At 43.5% G+C, this 20117-nt stretch overlaps 1 protein-coding gene across 2 annotated transcripts in view; it reads left to right on the plus strand.

Moving 5' to 3' along the window:
• The window catches only part of LOC109867450 (protein phosphatase 1H-like), a 59513-nt gene that overhangs the window by 19752 nt on the left and 19644 nt on the right, over positions 1–20117 (plus strand). For both annotated transcript variants that reach the window (XM_020456617.2, XM_031801876.1), the window contains exons 3-6: positions 6391–6750; positions 12142–12254; positions 12332–12416; positions 12913–13031. In XM_020456617.2, the coding sequence (XP_020312206.1) occupies positions 6391–6750; positions 12142–12254; positions 12332–12416; positions 12913–13031 (677 nt within the window). The remainder of the gene's footprint in view (positions 1–6390; positions 6751–12141; positions 12255–12331; positions 12417–12912; positions 13032–20117) is intronic.

The raw sequence follows: 20117 nt of genomic DNA on the forward strand, positions 1-20117 counted from the left end.
TGACAAACTCCAAGCGGGCTGTTCCTCGACACAATCCTGTCTCAGAGCTCTATGGACAATTTCTTCAACCTAATGGCTTGCGTTTTACTCTGACATGTACTGTCAACTGTGGGACCTTTTTATATGCACAGGTGTGTGCCTTTACAAATCATGTCCAATCAATTAAATGTACCACAGATGGACTCTAATCAACTTGTAGAAACATCTCAAGGATGATCAATGGAAATCAAATCAAAATCAAATCAAATGTATTTATATAGCCCTTCGTACATCAGCTGATATCTCAAAGTGCTGTACAGAAACCCAGCCTAAAACTCCAAACAGCAAGCAATGCAGGTGTAGAAGCACGGTGGCTAGGAAAAACTCCCTAAAAAGGCCAAAACCTAGGAAGAAACCTAGAGAGGAACCAGGCTATGTGGGGTGGCCAGTCCTCTTCTGGCTGTGCTGGGTGGAGATTATAACAGAACATGGCCAAGATGTTCAAATGTTCATAAATGACCAGCATGGTCAAATAATAATAATCACACGCAGAACAGTTGAAACTGGAGCATTAGCACGGCCAGGCGGACTGGGGACAGCAAGGAGTCCTCATGTCAGGTAGTCCTGAGGCATGGTCCTAGGGCTCAGGTCCTCCGAGAGAAAGAAAGAGAGAATTAGAGAGAGCATACTTAAATTCACACAGGACACTGGATAGGACGGGAGAAGTCCTCCAGATATAACAAACTGACACATAAACTACTGCAGCATAAATACTGGAGGCTGAGACAGGAGGGGTCAGGAGACACTGTGGCCCCATCCGAGGACACCCCCGGACAGGGCCAAACAGGAAGGATATAACCCCCACACCACTAGAGGGATATCTTCAACCACCATCCTGAGACAAGGCCGAGTATAGCCCACAAAGATCTCTGCCACGGCACAACCCAAGGGGGGGCGCCAACCCAGACAGGAAGATCACATCAGTGACTCAACCCACTCAAGTGACTCACCCCTCCTAGGGACAGTATGAAAGAGCCCTAGTAAGCCAGTGACTCAGCCCCTGTAATAGGGTTCGAGGCAGAGAATCCCAGTGGAAAGAGGGGAACCGGCCAGGCAGAGACAGCAAGGGCGGTTCGTTGCTCCAGAGCCTTTCCGTTCACCTTCACACTCCTGGGCCAGACTATACTCAATCATATGAAGAGATGAGTCTTCAGTAAAGACTTAAAGGTTGAGACCGAGTCTGTGTCTCTCACATGGGTAGGCAGACCATTCCATAAAAATGGAGCTCTGTAGGAGAAAGCCTCCAGCTGTTTGCTTAGAAATTCTAGGAGGCCTGCGTCTTGTGACCGTAGCGTACGTGTAGGTATGTACGGCAGGACCAAATCAGAGAGATAGGTAGGAGCAAGCCCATGTAATGCTTTGTAGGTTAGCAGTAGAACCTTGAAATCAGCCCTTGCCTTGACAGGAAGCCAGTGTAGGGAGGCTAGCACTGGAGTAATATGATCAAATGTTTTGGTTCTAGTCAGGATTCTAGCAGCCGTATTTAGCACTAACTGAAGTTTATTTAATGCTTTATCCGGGTAGCCGGAAAGTAGAGCATTGCACTAGTCTAACCTAGAAGTGACAAAAGCATGGATTAATTTTTCTGCATCATTTTTGGACAGAAAGTTTCAGATTTTTGCAATGTTACGTAGATGGAAAAAAGCTGTCCTTGAAACAGTCTTGATATGTTCTTCAAAAGAGAGATCAGGGTCCAGAGTAACGCCGAGGTCCTTCACAGTTTTATTTGAGACGACTGTACAACCATTAAGATTAATTGTCCGATTCAACAGAAGATCTCTTTGTTTCTTGGGACCTAGAACAAGCATCTCTGTTTTGTCCGAGTTTAAAAGTAGAAAGTTTGCAGCCATCCACTTCCTTATGTCTGAAACACATGCTTCTAGCGAGGGCAATTTTGGGGCTTCACCATGTTTCATTGAAATGTACAGCTGTGTGTCATCCGCATAGCATGGAAAGTTAACATTATGTTTTCGAATGACATCCCCAAGAGGTATGATATATATATATATATATATATATAGTGAAAACAATAGTGGTCCTAAAACGGAACCTTGAGGAACACCGAAATTTACAGTTGATTTGTCAGAGGACAAACCATTCAGAAACAAACTGATATCTTTCCGACAGATAAGATCTAAACCAGGCCAGAACTTGTCCGTGTAGACCAATTTGGGTTTCCAATCTCTCCAAAAGAATGTGTGGAAACAGGATGCACCTGAGCTCAATTTCGGGTCTCATAGCAAAGGGTCTGGATTCTTACAGGATGGAAATAAGATAGTTCAGTAATTTTTTCTAATACATTACAAGTCCTGTTTTCACGTTGTCATTATGGATGTGTAGATTGAGGAATATATATATATATATATATATATATATATATATATATATATATATATATAAAAACATTTTAGAAGTAGGCTGTAAAGTGGAAAAAGTGAAGGGGACTTTTCGAAGGCACTGTATAGCACTACCGCCAGTACTTAGATTGACAGTTTTGTTAGGTTTGTTAAAATAGAGCCCATAGTCTCTTACCCAGCCTGGTAAACAAGGCTGAGGCTGCTGTCCTCTGTCTTCCATGTACAGCAGTGTTCACTAACCCTGGTTCTGAAGAGAGCTGCAGGGTGTGGTGTATCCAGTTTTGAGATCGCTTCCAGCCCAGCATTAACACACAGGGTAGACTGTTATTCTAGCCCAGCATTAACACACAGGGTAGACCTGTTATTCTAGGCCAGCATTAATACACAGGGTAGACCTGTTATTCTAGGCCAGCATTAATACACAGGGTAGACCTGTTATTCTAGGCCAGCATTAACACACAGGGTAGACCTGTTATTCTAGGCCAGCATTAACACACAGGGTAGACCTGTTATTCTAGCCCAGCATTAACACACAGGGTAGACTGTTATTCTAGCCCAGCATTAACACACAGGGTATACCTGTTATTCTAGCCCAGCATTAACACACAGGGTATACCTGTTATTCTAGGCCAGCATTAACACACAGGGTAGACCTGTTATTCTAGGCCAGCATTAATACACAGGGTAGACCTGTTATTCTAGGCCAGCATTAACACACAGGGTATACCTGTTATTCTAGCCCAGCATTAACACACAGGGTAGACCTGTTATTCTAGGCCAGCATTAACACACAGGGTAGACTGTTATTCTAGCCCAGCATTAACACACAGGGTAGACCTGTTATTCTAGGCCAGCATTAACACACAGGGTAGACCTGTTATTCTAGGGCAGCATTAACACACAGGGTAGACCTGTTATTCTAGGCCAGCATTAACACACAGGGTAGACTGTTATTCTAGCCCAGTGTTAACACACTTGACCATCAGTAGCGGTGTGTGGGTTCAATCACTGGGGAAGCCAAGCCGGGGGGAAACATGCCATATTACAACATATGTTGTGATAATTGCGTTGTTTGCTCTATACCCTGTTAGGTCATATGCCTTTCCACCGTGATATATAAACCTAAGGCTGAGACAATTGCAAGATACGGTGGTAAAATAAATTCAACCACAGCTTTGTTTCATCACTAAAGTGGAGAGAAACATCTGTCCGGTGGAGTTGACAAAACTTATTGTGCATGTAATAAACAGTTACATGACGTACAGCATGGTCAATGAAGTTAACGTTTCCAACATTTTCGGATAACTAAACAACCATTGACTTAGAACACCGGAGAGTTACCACAAGTGGCAAAGAAAACAGGAGCTGCCTCCACTGTTCCAGTATCATTTCAACTTCAACATGATCAAATCACGTTTGCTTAGTCTAATAGTGACAACTAAATTATCCCAAAAACGATTTATTCCAATCAACGTAAACTATATTGTGTGTGTGCTCGTAAGTAGAACAAAAAACTTGTAGAGAAACGCCAACGCCATCTTCGCTTTCATGTTGCTGAAATGGTCTATGACTCTGTCATACAGTACACGCTTTTAGTTTCTGTTGTCCTAGGCTACCTGGTTAAAATGCTTGCTCCCTAGCCTAACTTCCTCTTATGGGCAAGGATTAGCCAGCTACTTAACATTCGCCTACTACATCTAGCTACATATGGAACTTCCATCCTCTCAGGTCAGAGGCATAATGTATGAATTTATGGTTGGATCAGATATATATACACAGTTGAAGTTGGAAGTTTACATACACTTAGGTTAGAGTTATTTAAAACTCTTTTTTTTCAACCACGCCACAAATGTCTTTGGCAAGTTGGTTAAGACATTTCTTTGTGCATGACACAAGTAATTTTTCCAACAATTGTTTACAGACAGATTATTTCATATAGAATTCACTGAATCACAATTCCAGTAGGTCAGAAGTTTACATACACTAAGTTGACTGTGCCTTTAAACAGCTTGCATCTCAAAACATCAAGTTAAATCTTGGTCGTAAATGGGTTTTCCAAATGGACAATGACCCCAAGCATACTTCCAAAGTTGTGGCAAAATGGCTTAAGGACAACAAAGTCAAGGTTTTAATGTGGCCATCACAAAGCCCTGACCTCAATCCAATAGAACATTTGTGGGCAGAACTGAAAAAGCGTGTGCGAGCAAGGAGGCCTACAAACCTGACACAGTTACACCAGCTCTTTCAAGAGGAATTCATCCAACTTATTATGGGAAGCTTGTGGAAGGCTACTCAAAACATTTGACCCAAGTTAAACAATTTAAAGGCAATGCTACCAAATACTAATTGAGTGTGTTAACTTCTGACCCACTGAGAATGTGATGAAATAAATAAAAGCTGAAATAAATCATTCTCTCTACTATTTTTCTGACATTTCACATTCTTAAAAAAAGAAATGTCCCTCTCACTGTCAACTGCGTTTTATTTTCAGCAAACTTAACACGTGTAAATATTTGTTGGAACATAAGATTCAACAACATAAACAAAACAAGTTCCACAGACATGTGTCTAACAGAAATGGAATAATGTGTCCCTGAACGAAGGGGGAGGAGGGGGAGGGGGGGTCAAAATCAAAAGTAACAGTCAGTATCTGGTGAGGCCACAGCTGCATTAAGTACTGCAGTACATCTCCTCATCCTGGACTGCTCCAGGTTTGCCAGTTCTTGCTGTGAGATGTTACCCCACTCTCAAGGCACCTGCAAGTTCTCTTCTGGGGGGAATGGCCCTCGCACTCACCCTCTGATCCAACAGGTCCCAGACTCGCTCAATGGGCTTGAGATCCAGGCTCTTTGCTGGCCATGGCAAAAGACTGACATTCCTGTCTTGCAGGAAATCACGCACAGACCAAGCAGTATGGCTTTGTCATGCTGGAGGGTCATGTCAGGATGAGCCTCCAGCATGGCAAAGCCATACTGCTTGGTCTGTAGCCTTCCACAAGCTTCCCACAATAAGTTGGGTGAATTCCTCCTGACAGAGCTGGTGTAACCTCCAAATCGATCCCGCTCCAGAGTACAGGCTTCGGTGGAACTCTCATTCCTTCTACGATAAATGTGAATCCGACCATCACCCCGGGTGAGACAAAACCGCGACTCGTCACTGAAGATACATTTTTGCCAGTCATTTCTGGTCCAGCGTCGCTGGGTTTGTGCCCATTGGCGACGTTGTTGCCGGTTTCCTTACAACAGGCCTACAAGCCCTCAGTCCAGCCTCTCTCAGCCTATTGCGGACAGTCTGAGCACTGATGAAGGGATTGTGCGTTCCTGGTGTATCTCGGGCAGTTGTTGTTGTTGCCATCCTGTACCTGTCCCGCAAGTGTGATTTTCCGATCCTGTACAGATCCTGTGCAGGTGTTGTTACACGTGGTCTGCCACTGCGAGGACGATCAGCTGTCCGTCCTGTCTCCCTGTAGCTCTGTCTTAGGCATCTCACAGTACGGACATTGCAATGTATTGCCCTGGCCACATCTGCAGTCCTCATGCCTCCTTGCAGCATGCCTAAGGCACATTCACGCAGTTGAGCAGGGACCCTGGGCATCTTTCTTTTGGTGTTTTTCGGAGTCAGTAGAAAGGCCTCTTAGTGTCCTAAGTGTTCATAACTGTGACCTTAATTGCCTACCGTCTGTAAGCTATTAGCGTCTTAACGACCGTTCCACATGTGCATGTTCATTAGTTGTTTATGGTTCATTGAACAAGCATGGGAAACAGTGTTTAAACCCTTTACAATGAAGATCTGTGAAGTTATTTGGATTTTTACGAATTTCCTATGAAAGACAGGATCTTGAAAAAGGGACATTTCTTTTTTTGCTGAGTTATATATCTATATATAACATTGTAAATGATTACACAATTAGCCAAATTAACATTTTTATGTTCTACTTTTTCTCCTGTGCGTGCCATCTTTTGACATTTCAAAATGTGTGCGTTTGTGTTTCCAGGATGCAGTGCCCGGACTGACCTTCCACTACTGGGGGCTGTTTGACGGCCATGCGGGCTCAGGGGCGGCAGTGGTGGCGTCTAAGCTGCTCCAGCACCACATCATAGAACACCTCCGAGAGGTCCTGGATGTCCTGAGGAACCCTGCCCAGCTGGTCCCCATCATCCATGGGGAAGAGCCCAACAACCACAACCTCACCCCCACCACCCACAGGGGCATCACCAGGACCGCCTCACTGCGGGGGGCCGCAGGGGCACCCGGCTCCCCCAGTCACCCCCCTCCCACCAGGTTCTTCACAGAGAAGAAGGTCCAGCATGAGAGCCTGGTGATGGGAGCCATAGAGAATGCGTTCAAAGAGATGGTGAGTTCATTGCTATGTTCAGTAGGTTAACATTGTGGATTGTTGCAGATAGAAATGTCATGAATAGAGTTGATGTGATTCCCTGTTCTACATCTGAGACAGGCATGTCTATGCATTGATCAGCGGCATCTTGGCAATTACAGTTTTTTTTTCTGAAGATATGCAGTTGGCATAATGAGATCAACGTCACAGCTTACTGGGCAGTGGGAATAGGACTAGTAAGCATTGTCTAAATGTAGTTTTCTTTTTTATTTCTAAGGATAACTGTCCGGTTGTTGTACATACTCTGCCTGTACAGTTGAAGTCGGAAGTTTACATACACTTAGGTTGGAGTCATTATAACTTGTTTTTCAACCACTACACACATTTCTTGTTAACAAACTATAGTTTTGGCAACTCTGTTAGGATATCTACTTCGTACATGACAAGTCATTTTTCCAACAATTGTTTACAGACAGATTATTTCACTTACAATTCACTGTATCACAATTCCAGTGGGTCAGAAGTTTACATACACTAAGTTGACTGTGCCTTTTAAACAGCTTGGAAAATTCCAGAAAATTATGTCATGGCTTTAGAAGCTTCTGCTAGGCTAATTGACATAATTTGAGTCAATTGGCGGTGTACCTGTGGGTGTATTTCAAGGCCTACCTTCAAACTCCGTGCCTCTTTGCTTGACATCATGGGAAAATCAAAAGAAATCAGCCAAGACCTCAGAAGAAAAATGGTAGACCTCCACAAGTCTGGTTCATCCTTGGGAGCAATTTCCAAACGCCTGAAGGTACCACGTTCATCTGTACAAACAATAGTACGCAAGTCTAAACACCATGGGACCATGCAGCCGTCATACTGCTCAGGAAGGAGATGCATTCTGTCTCCTAGAGATGAACGTACTTTGGTGCGAAAATTGCAAATCAATCCCGGAACAACAGCAAAGGACCTTGTGAAGATGCTGGAGGAAACAGGTACAAAACTATCTATATCCACAGTAAAACAAGTCCTATATCGACATAACCGCTCAGCAAGGAAGAAGCCACTACTCCAAAACGGCCATAAAAAAGCCAGACTACGGTTTGCAACTGCACATGGGGACAAAGATCGTACTTTTTGGAGAAATGTCCTCTGGTCTGATGAAACAAAAATGTAACTGTTTGACCATGATGACCATTGTTATGTTTGGAGGAAAAAGGGGGAGGCTTGCAAGCTGAAGAACACCACCCCAACCGTGAAGAATGGGGGTGGCAGCATCATGTTGTGGGGGTGCATTGCTGCAGGAGGGACTGGTGTACTTCACAAAATAGATGGCATCATGAGGGGGGAAAATTGTGGATATATTGAAACAACATCTCAAAACATCAGTCAGGAAGTTGATGCTTGGTTGCAAATGGGTCTTCCCAATGGACAATGACCCCAAGCATACTTCTACAGTTGTGGCAAAATGGCATAAGGACAGTCAAGGTATTGGAGTGACCATCACAAAGCCCTGACCTCAATCCTATAGAAAATGCATGGCCAGAACTGATAATACATGTGCGAGCAAGGAGGCCTGCAAACCTGACTCAGTTACACCAGCTCTGTCAGGAGGAATGGGCCAAAATGCACCCAACTTATTGTGGGAAGATTGTGGAAGGCTACCTGAAACGTTTGACCCAAGTTAAACAATTTAAAGGCAATTGAGTGTATGTTAACTTCTGACCCACTGGGAATGTGATGAAAGAAATTAAAGCTGAAATAAATAATTCTCTCTACTATTATTCTGACATTTCACATTCTTAAAATAAAGTGGTGATCCTAACTGACATAAGACGGGGATTTTTTTTTACAAGGATTAAATGTAAGGAATTGTGAAAAACTGAGTTTAAATGTATTTGGCTAAGGTGTATGTAAGCGTCCGACTTCAACTCTATGTCTGAAATAGATTAATGTGTCATAGCTCCAGGTTTGATTTGAATGAACTCCATCTTTAGCTGTGTCTGCTTTCCTCAGCAGCTCTTTGGCACTGAGAGTTGAGTGGCGTCTAACAGCTGCCCCCCCCACAGTCTCTCTAATCCATTATCTGTGACTGTTCCTCAAATCAGCAGCATACGGTGCCAGTCAGTCCACAGCACCACGATTTGTGGACTTTTTTCCCCTTCTAACCCGCAGGCCAAAAAGGTTTCAGTGCTGCTCACCATCTGGTTGTGGTGCTGTAAGAGGATGTGTGGACATCGACTTAGCTCACGGAGCGGCCCAGTGGTCGGACACACAGCCAATCAAAATAGTGTGGTCTTGACAGGCTTTTGGCCAATGAGGAGTCAGAAAGGTCATTGGTTATTAGCCTCGTTGTTCGTCTTGTTCTTGAGGATTCTGGCTTTGGCTTCAAGACAAATTTTGGCACTCGCTAAATTCTGATGTTGTGTTTCCTCTCTTCAGAGCTAAGAGTTCACCACCTGGTGTCTAGTCCACTGATACAATCCAAGTCTGAAATGTTGATCACTTAGAGTGCCAACTGCATTCTGGTCTCATCTGTTTCACACAACTCCTTACAATAACTTGCATAACTTCAGACAAACCTGAGTACTGCAGCAGAAGCTGTTGTTTTCCTCATCACCACTAGATGGCAGTGTGCGGCCATCCATTGAGTGAGTGTAATTTTCCAAGTCTAGTATCACTGTCAACCCAAACTATCAACTGTAATAATGCACCATTTCCCATGCACCTGTGCACATTTGTCTGCTTAACGATTGTTTTGTAATGAATGTGTGACGTACAAGGATTTAAGATTAAACGTCTATATATAAATGCACAATTTCATCAAAAAGCAGTTCAATGACGTGTCGATGCAGTTGAGTGTATATCATGCAAATGTTTGCCTTTTGATCTAACAGCAGTCTGTTATAGAGTCAAAAACCTTCATGATATTCCACAATATATTCAGCTCATTCCTATACTTGATTTCATAGCGTGATAAAGCTATTCTCTGCCTCTCTCTCACTCTTCACTCTTTTTTCACAGGCACAAGGCAATCCGTATCCCTCTTCTCTCCCATCTTTTTGTTGTTGTTCCTCATCCCATATGGCTCTCGTCTGGATCTTTGCTCCCCATCTCTTCGTTAATCTTGATTCTTATTTTTAATGAACCTCATTCTCAAGCGAAATCTGTCACTGATTTGGGTGATGGAGGTGCATAATTCAGACTAGTTTTACCCCTCTCTTATCTGGGATAACCACCAACCACTGGCTCTGATTTCTAGTTCTCAGGTTGAGATGAATCACGTCCACGGGCCGTTTCTGGAGGAGGCTGCCAGAGCCTAATAAACACGGAGATGTGTAAACATAAAAAGGAAACGTGGCTCACGATGACGACACTGTTTACATTGAGAAGGACATAAATAACTGGGGGAGATCCGATTTTTTTTTTTTTTGGCATAGTCTCCCGCCCTGTAAAGACATGTACTGTGTATAGACCCTACTAAAGCTGCAGTCAAATGAACCTGCAGTAGGATGCAAACCATAGTCCTGACTGTTGTCTTGCATTGACCTATTGACCGACAAGAGAGCTTGCGGAAAGCGTTTCACTGTATCATTTACACCCTGTATCCTGTGCACGTGACACATGAACTTTGATTGCATTGCATCATAGTTAATTCGTCTTAGGGTGGCTAGGTGAGACAACTACATATATCCCAGTCATAGTAAACAACAAAAAAATGTCCTCTAAAAATGTCCTTTAATGTCCCCATTAAATCGGCGCTAGTGAGACGAGACAAGTGCGAGTGTTAGTGCAAGATAAGCAAGGGTGTTAAAAAAAAAAATGGGGGGGGGGGGGGGTGTAGCTAGTTGTTTATGCAGACTTTTTCAATTTTCATTATTGAAGCCTTTCCTCCCGGCAGCCACAGGCGTTTGATAGCAGGATACATAGGTATGCACTGCTACAGAGTCATAACTTACCCCTGCAGCCACAGCCGTTTGATAGCAGGATACGTAGGTATGCACTGCTACAGAGTCATAACTTACCCCTGCAGCCACAGCCGTTTGATAGCAGGATACGTAGGTATGCACTGCTACAGAGTCATAACTTACCCTCGGTGAAGGACACATTTTGTTCACTAAGTTCCCCCTCCCTAACACACACACATTTCTGAGCAATGTGTTTCTCCTCCAAGGTGACAGCAGTGGTGGGGCCGGGGTGGAGGGTGCTGGGGTGTCACTAGGGTCTTGTTCCACAGAAACACACACAGTGTGCTTCATCAGCTAGTTGATAGCCAGCAGAAGAGCGCATGGCAGAGTGCTCTAGCGTGAGTGTGTTTTCCACAGGGGACTACAAGCTAGGGACAGAGTAAATTAGCGGACATTATTTTGTCACTCTTAATATTGTGCTAGAGACTCATGACATTGCTATAACCCAAGATACACACATTTTTACTCATCACCTCCTTGTCTCGGTCTGTATTTATACAGCCAACGTTTCAGAGTAGGATTATTGACCCTGATAGACGAGCGTCCTGCCCAGGGGGTGTACTTGTACACCAAGCTGCTTCACGCTACAGAAATATGAGATGGGGCCCACCGAGCCGGAGCCTTTCTTGCTGTGACAAGGCTACACTCTGGTTTGCGCTTCAAACCAATTTAACTCTTCCACGACACTTTTACGATAGTTTTAGATAACAAAGGGTGAACTAGTGAGCATCCATAATATATAGGTAGAGAACCATAGCTTGGTTGGTTCAACTTTTTATGTTAGCTTTTTGATGAATTCAGTAACAGATTAATTATTCATCTAATTAATATCATGGATTTTTAAAATAATTCCCTTGGTTTAATTAGTGCTAAAATAATCGCCCTAATTAAGCCGGGTAATAACGATTATTCCCTCAGACCTCACCTCGTCTTTAGGTTTCCATCGTTTAAAAAAAATCTCTCCTTGATGTATTCTGCTCATGTTATGTCCAATATGTTACTGTGGAAAGGATTTGAATCCATAGCAGGTCTTTATGTGCTTTATTGTAGTGGGGGGGTGGAAGTGTTTCCTTTTATGATTGGTAGTGTATGTTTTCAAGTGTATTTATGTGTGTGTGTTGTTGTGTTATTGTGACGTGTATATGTACACTGAGTGTACAAACCATTAGGAACACCTGCTCTTTCCGTGACATAGACTGACCAGGTGAATCCGTGTGCATCAAGAATTGTCCCCCACCAACGAACATCCGGACATCTTGACACAACTGTGGCAAGCATTGGAGTCAACATGGGCCAGCATCCCTGTGGAACGCTTTCGATACCTTGTAGAGTCCCTGCCCCAACAAATTGAGGCTGTTCTGAGGGGAAAATGGGGTGGAACTCAATAGTGGGAAGGTGTTCCTAATGTTTTGTACTCTCAGTGTATATGTGTATTTATGTGTTTGGCTTTCAGGATGCCCAGATTGAGAGAGACAAGGCTGTGTTTAACGTCTCAGGAGGCTGTACTGCTCTGTGTGCGCTCTTTTTACTCGGAAAGCTCTACGTTGGAAATGCCGGGGACAGCAGGTGAGACACACAGATGCACACACTGAAGTAAACACTCAAACTGTTTGAATTAACACAGATTGCTTTGTCCTGCACAGAGCAATCATTATCCGAGGTGGAGAGGTTATCCCCATGTCTACAGAGTTCACACCCGAGTCAGAGAGGCAGCGCTTGCAATTCCTGGTAAGAGGAGGAACTCAACAGACACTGTATCGCAATACATGACCTCCCCTCCCTGTTCAGACATTCACTATGCTTGACTTTCCTACCTGGTTTCTGCTGGTGGAATAACGCCCACAGTTGCTGGCAAGAGGAGGAACTCTACCACAACCCTCTGAATCACATTGAACCTGGGCTGTTCTCTGTCCCAGACCTGAGTTCAAATAGTATTTGAGATCATTTCAAATATTTTAGCTGGCCTTGATTGAGCTTGACTGGCACAATGGAACCAATAGACAAAAAAGAACTAACTCCACTTATCTTATCAGAGTAGAGAAAACACTCAAACTATTTTTAAGATTTCAAATGGCATTTGAACCCATGTCTGCTCAGTTACTCACTGACAGTTACTAAGCTTAGCTCGTTTGCCTGGTGTCTAGGCTGGTTTAATTGACTGGCGTGCCCAGGGGATAGGAAGACGATCTCTTCACGCTTCTCTCTTTCCTCTTTCTATGTGAAGGCCTACATGCAGCCACACCTATTAGGGGGAGAGTTTACACATCTGGAGTTCCCCAGACGGGTACAGAGGAAGGAGGTGGGGAAGAGGATGCTCTATAGGGACTTCACTATGTCTGGCTGGTGGGTATCCATCCATTTTATCTGTTTGATTACTGCTACTCAAATAATGGTGGGCCTTGTTCCTCTCATTGTGATAAGTTACAGACAGGTGCTGCATTGAGGAATGTATCATACCCCCACCATTTTACCAGAATCATGAAATAATCCAGATTAGGCATCTTTGTATGATTTGTCATTGAAATGTCACATTATCGCAATTTCACGAGCAACTACGCTCCGCTATTGAAATAATGTCCTTTGTCCGCAATCATTTTGTCTATCTGAACCCCCCCATTCTTATCAATGTACTGAGTGCCAGCTGATTGACAGGACATGCTCTGATAGACTCAGACATTCGGTGTTGTCTGTGTGAATGACTGGGGCAGTTCAGCTCATCAGTGTTCCCTGGACAGAACTAGGGCCCATCAATGCGTCTTTGAGAGTGAGAGCGGGACAGACAGAGACGGTGGTGGTGATTAAGGGGAGATTTATCAGCGCTGGCTCTTTCTCAATGCGGTTCTGTCTGTGCTGTTAAGATGTGCTGATGTAGGACAGGGCAGTGCTGCTCACTGAGTCCTGAACTCGGGAACAGAACTGATATCTGTGATGCATTTTTAACAGATTCCTTTACAGTGAAGTGGGCCTTTCTCAGAACTGGCCTCTAAGCGTACAGAGGAAAATAGATGTGTGTGCGTGCTGTCATGCCCATATGGGGCACAGGGACGCATGTCCCCTCAGAATTTTCCTGTAATACTACTAGCCACTTTCATGGTGTTGGTTTTAGCTAGCCCAGAAACACTGTAGGTTCCCAACCTCATAACTTGCTACCAAGAAGTAATTTCTAGTTAGAGTAGCTAGCTTTTCTAACTACAGTATATTAGCTGGCAAGTTTGATTGACTTTAGAAAAGCAAAGAACAACTACAGTATGTAGTGGTTAACATGCAAACCACACCGCTCACGTCGCATGCGTCAACCGACATGCTCTGTGTCGCTCTCGCTCTGTGTTGCGCTCTCTCGCTCGGTGTCACGCTCTCTCTCGCTCTGTGTTGCTCTAGCTCTCTCTGTCACTCACTCACACACACACACACACACACACACACACACACACACACACACACACACACGCGCACGCCTAGTTGGCAGTGAGCTGGGCTGTGAATTGACAGTGCAGATGGGGGGGGTTGTTAAGCATGGGAGGCGGTGGCGTTTTAGGGTCGTGTTCAATTGATGGATGTTTAGCAGCGTGCATGTTCTACATGTTTAAACGCCCCAGTTGCCAGGCAGGCACACCAGCCAGCAGTGAAGAAACAAAGAGAGAAAAGAAAAAAAGAAAAGGAAGGTAAGAGAGAGGTAGAGAAGTCAGAGTACGGAGGCTGGGCTGGGTGGAGAATGGGGAACAGTGATTCTGGGCTGGGTTAATTGACTGTTAGAAAAAGTATCTAGATCCTCTATGAGACTGTGGAAGGATCCAAATTGTGGATTTAAAAGAACATGAATCAGCAGCATACCTTTTGTTTTTAAGCCCCGAATTTCTAGCCCCTTGATATTATTGTTGGATCTGATTTTAATAGCTAACATTTCAATGGCCGTTTAATACCGTCTGAGAAGGAGCCATTGACTATTTTGCACCTGGGGTTACTATACTTAACTTTAACCCATTGCATAAGAGATTCTACAAAATTCAAATATTCCAGGCATTTCTATATAAATTCCAATCGTCTTTTTTCAAAATCCTTTTCAAAGTCAGCTATGAATACCAGGCCTGGTTTCATGGTGTTTTATTGTTTCAAGTACTTTCTCTATGTAAAAATAAAACTGTCTGGTTAGGATGCATAATATCTGACAATTTTTGCATCACAACACTGAAAGTAAGTGTAAAAGGGGACTCTTCTTGCTGAGTACCTGATAGTTGACCATTTTTATAGGAGTGATTAAAACATGTTAATAGTGGATCTTTGAGGAGATCAAAAAAATGTTGCACATACAGTTGAAGTTTACATAGACCTTAGCCAAATACATTTAAATTCAGTTTTTCACAATCCCTGACATTTAATCCTAGTAACAATTCCCTGTCTTAGGTCAGTTAGGATCACCACTTTATTTTAAGAATGTGAAATGTCAGAATAATAGTAGAGAGAATGATTTCATTTCTTTCATCACATCCCAGTGGGTCAGAAGTGGGAACACTCAGAACACTCAATTAGTATTTGGTAGCATTGCCTTTACATTTTTTAACTTGGGTCAAATGTTTTGGGTAGCCTTCCACAAGCTTCCCACAATAAGTTGGTTGAATTTTGGCCCATTCCTCCTGACAGAGCTGGTGTAACTGAGTCAGGTTTGTAGGCCTCCTTGCTCGCAAACACTTTTTCAGTTCTGCCCACAAATGTTCTATAGGATTGAGGTCAGGGCTTTGTGATGGCCACTCCAAAACCTTGACTTTGTTGTCCTTAAGCCATTTTGCAAAAACTTTGCTTGGGGTCATTGTCCATTTGCGACCAAGCTTTAACTGACTGACCAGAACCACACGGGGGGACCTAGTGAATGACCTACAGAGAGCTGGGATCAAAGTAACAAAGCCTAACATCAGTAACACACTAAGCCGCCAGGGACTCAAATCCTGCAGTGTCAGACGTGTCCCCCTGCTTAAGCCAGTACATGTCCAGAGCCGTCTGAAGTTTGCTAGAGAGCATTTGGATGATCCAGAAGAAGATTGGGAGAATGTCATATGGTCAGATGAAACCAAAATATAACTTTTTGGTAAAAACTCAACTCGTCGTGTTTGGAGGACAAAGAATGCTGAGTTGCATCCAAAGAACACCATACCTACTGTGAAGCATGGGGGTGGAAACATCATGCTTTGGGGCTGTTTTTCTGCAAAGGGACCAGGACGACTGATCCGTGTAAAGGAAAGAATGAATGGGGCCATGTATTGTGAGATTTTGAGTGAAAACCTCCTTCCATCAGCAAGGGCATTGAAGATGAAACGTGGCTGGGTCTTTCAGCATGACAATGATCCCAAACACACCGCCCGGGCAACGAAGGAGTGGCTTCGTAAAAAGCATTTCAAGGTCCTGGAGTGGCCTAGCCAGTCTCCAGATCTCAATCCCATAGAAAATCTTTGGAGGGAGTTGAAAGTCTGTGTTGCCCATCAACAGCCCCAAAACATCACTGCCGGACTAAATACTTTTTTGCCCCACCACTCTCCTTCCTGAGCGGTATGATGGCTGCATGGTCCCATGGTGTTTAGACTTGTGTACTATGTTTGTCAGATGAACGTGGTACTTTCAGTCATTTGGAAATTGCTCCCAAGGATGAACTAGACTTGTGGAGGTCTACAATTGGTTTTCTGAGGGCTTGGCGGAGTTCTTTTGATTTTCCCATGATGTCAAGCAAAGAGGCACTGAGTTTGAAGGTAGGCTTTGAAATACATCCACAGGTACACCTCCAATTGACTAAAATTATGTCAATTAGCCTATCAGAAGCTTCTAAAGCCATGACATCATTTTCTGGAATTTTCCAAGCTGTTCAAAGGCACAGTCAACTTAGTGTATGTAAACTTCTGACCCACTGGAATTGTGATGCAGTGAATTAATTATAAGTAAAATTATCTGTCTGTGAAAAATTACTTGTTTCATGCACAAAGTAGATGTCCTAACCGACTTGCCAAAACTATAGTTTGTTAAACAAGAAATTTGTGGAGTGCTTGAAAAATGAGTTTTAATGACTCCAACCTATGTAAACTTCCGACTTCAACTGTACCTCAACTGGTATGCTATTCATCCCTGGATTTGTCCCTGGCCTAAAGGCTTTAATTGCATCAAGAAGTTTCTCCTCTGCAATTTGGCCCTCACACAAGTCTTTCTGTACTACTGTTAATAAAAAAAAAAAATCCTTACAGTTACCTTCAAGTAGTGGAAATGGAGGAGACTGAAAATGGAATGTATGCTTAAAGTACTTTGCTTCATCTTTCAGAGCATAATTAGGTGAATCATGGATGACTATTTTTGGTAGCATTTCTATGTTCAAGATTCAAAAGGAATTTGGTAAATTTTTCATAATTTTCCATCTAATTCACTTAATTTTCTATAATAGATTATACTTGATTGTAACTATTTTGACCTAAATAGTTTTTGTTTTAAAGATAAGTGTTGAATTGCATGACCTCAAAGTGTCCCATACAATACGTAGATCTGCTCTACCTATGTTATATAGGAAAAAGTCACTCATCAAATCCTTTGTCTTGGTTAAAAACATGTTGTCAATATCTGCACCCACGTGGAAATTCTGTAAGAGTAATGTGGATGCCAATTATTTGATGGTTCATCCGCATTCTGACCCCTATCAAAATTTGTTTTACTTTTGGTGCCAGTGCAAACGATACAAGAAAGTAATCAAGACAACTAGCTTGATTAAGCCTTCTCCATGTAAACCAAAGTGGCAAGCCATACAAACTCACAGAACAGGACCGAGTGTTGTAGCGCATAAAAATAATTTGTCCCTGTTTGCAACACTCACTACCGAGTTCCAAACTGCCTCTGGAAGCAACATCAGCACAATAATTGTTCGTCAGGAGCTTAATGAAATGGGATTCCATGGCCGAGTAGCCGCACACAAGCCTAAGATCACCATGTGCAATGCCAAGTGTCGGCTGGAGTGGCGTAAAGCTCGCTGTCATTGGACCCTGGAGCAGTGGAAATGCGTTCTCTGGAGTAATGAATCACGCTTCACCATCTAGCAGTCCGACGGACAAATCTGGTTTTGGTGGATGCCAGGAGAACGCTACCTGCCTCAATAGTGCCAACTGTAAAGTTTGGTGGATGAGGAATAATGGCCTGGGTTCGGGCTAGGCCCCTTAGTTCCAGTGAAGGGACATCTTAACGCTACAGCAATGACATTCTAGACATTTCTGTGCTTCCAACTGTGTGGCAACAGTTTGGGGAAGGCCCTTTCCTGTTTTAGCATGACAATGCCCCCGAGCACAAAGCGAGGTCCATACAGAAATGGTATGTCGAGATCGGTGTGGAAGAACTTAGCTGGCCTGCACAGAGCCCTGACCTCAACCCCATCAAACACCTTTGGGATGAATTGGAACTCCGACTGCGAGAGCCAGGCCTAATCGCCCAACATCAGTGCCGACCTCACTAATGCTCTTGTGAAACAAACAAGTCCCCACAGCAATGTTACAACATCTAGTGGAAAGTCTGGATTTGTAAGCCTACATATATCCACTAGTTCTAATGTGTTCAGTCCTTTTTCCATACAACTTCATCTGTAATTATTCAACAATATACATTATATTCCTTCCCTTTTAGCCATGTAAAGACTGATTTGTCTTTTTTTTATGTGCTAAGCCATTAGAATTATAACTAGCTGTACTTATTTCACCACTTACAATAATGAGAAGTTTAAATTATACTTATCGTAATATATGCCTGTTCACTTACTACCAAAAAGTACCATGATGATCTAGCTGTTATACACCTAGTATCAAGGACAACACCCCTTTCTATCTTACCACCCCCGTACCCGTAACACACCTTTAGTGTCCTAAAAAAACACCTTCAACCGGCGTTTGGCGTGGCCCAGGTAAGAAATTGTGTGTGGTTAGGATTCTAAGCACGTAGAGCTAATGTCTCTCTCATAAGATATTAGATCACTGCACTCCTGCCCATCTCTCATCAGCAGAGCAGAGAGCATACAGTACAGACATACAGACAAGCAGCTACACCCACCACCTTTCCTCCCCTCCCTCAGTCACACACCACACTGTTGTGGTTGTAAAAAATCCTATGAATAAAATAGTCTACTTTAACTAACAATGACAGACAGAAAATAAATCCACACACTGGTATATGCTCCGGGGGTTAATCAGACAACGTTTTGACACCAAACTGGGTCTTTGTCAGGAAAATGAGCCTGTGAATGTCTGGTGCTGTTTGCAGCAACTAAAGTGTTGTTCCTGATGGTCCCAGAGGTGTGAGTGGGAGCAGATATTAGAACAGGATTGTGTGTATGTCACGTTGTCACAGATGCTTTATCTCCAGCGAGACCAAGATAGACCAAGCTCTGAGATGAGGGGAGTTCGCGCTAAACACTAACTTCACGGGGTGTCATTTTCAGTCTCTCCCTGACCCCATTCTGTAACGTTTCAAGCAGACCTCCATAGTCCCTGTGCCACAGAACGCCAAGGTAACCACCTAAATGACTATCGCTGCATAGCACTCACATCTGTAGCCATGAGATGCTTTGAAAGGCTGGTCACAGCTCACATCAACACCATCATCCCGGACCCACTCCAATTCGCATAACGCCCCAACAGATCCGCAGATGACGCAATGTTTATTGCACTCCACACTGCCCTTTCCCACCTGGACAAAGCAAACACCTATGTGAGGATGTTTGTTCATTAACTACAGCATAGTGTCCTCCAAGCTCATCACTAAGTTAAGGAACCTGGGACTGAACACCTCCCTCTGCAACTGGATCCTGGATGTCCTGACGGGACGCCCCCAGGTGGTGAGGGTAGGCAACAACACATCCGCCACGCTGACCCTCAACACAGGGGCCCCTTAGGGTAGGTAGCATGATTAGCCTATAGATAGGATTGGTACACTTTACATTAGAGAAGCTTCCATTAAAGAAAACCCTCTGTTATTTTGGATTAGATGGCTCTCAACTCATGGTGTTGGGAGAGGATGTAAAGCCTTAACACACACTACCGTTCAAGAGTTTGGGGTCACTTAGAAATTCCTTGTTTTCCATGAAAACATACTTGAAATTAGTTCCAAAATGAATAGGAAATAGAGTCAAGATGTTGACAAGGTTATAAATAATGATTTATTCATTGAAATAATAATAATTGTGTCCTTCAAACTTTGCTTTCGTCAAAGAAAACTCCATTTGCCGCAATTACAGCCTTGCAGACCTTTGGCATTTTAGTTGTCAATTTGTTGAGGTAATCTGAAGACATTTCACCCCATGCTTCCTGACGCACGTTGGATTGGCTTGATGGGCATTTTTTATGTACCATACGGTCAAGCTGCTCCCACAACAGCTCAATAGGGTTGAGATCCGGTGACTGCTGGCCACTCCGTTATAGACCAGAA

This window comes from Oncorhynchus kisutch, linkage group LG22 (genome assembly GCF_002021735.2).
Source record: "Oncorhynchus kisutch isolate 150728-3 linkage group LG22, Okis_V2, whole genome shotgun sequence".
Classification (NCBI taxonomy): Eukaryota; Metazoa; Chordata; class Actinopteri; order Salmoniformes; family Salmonidae; genus Oncorhynchus; species Oncorhynchus kisutch.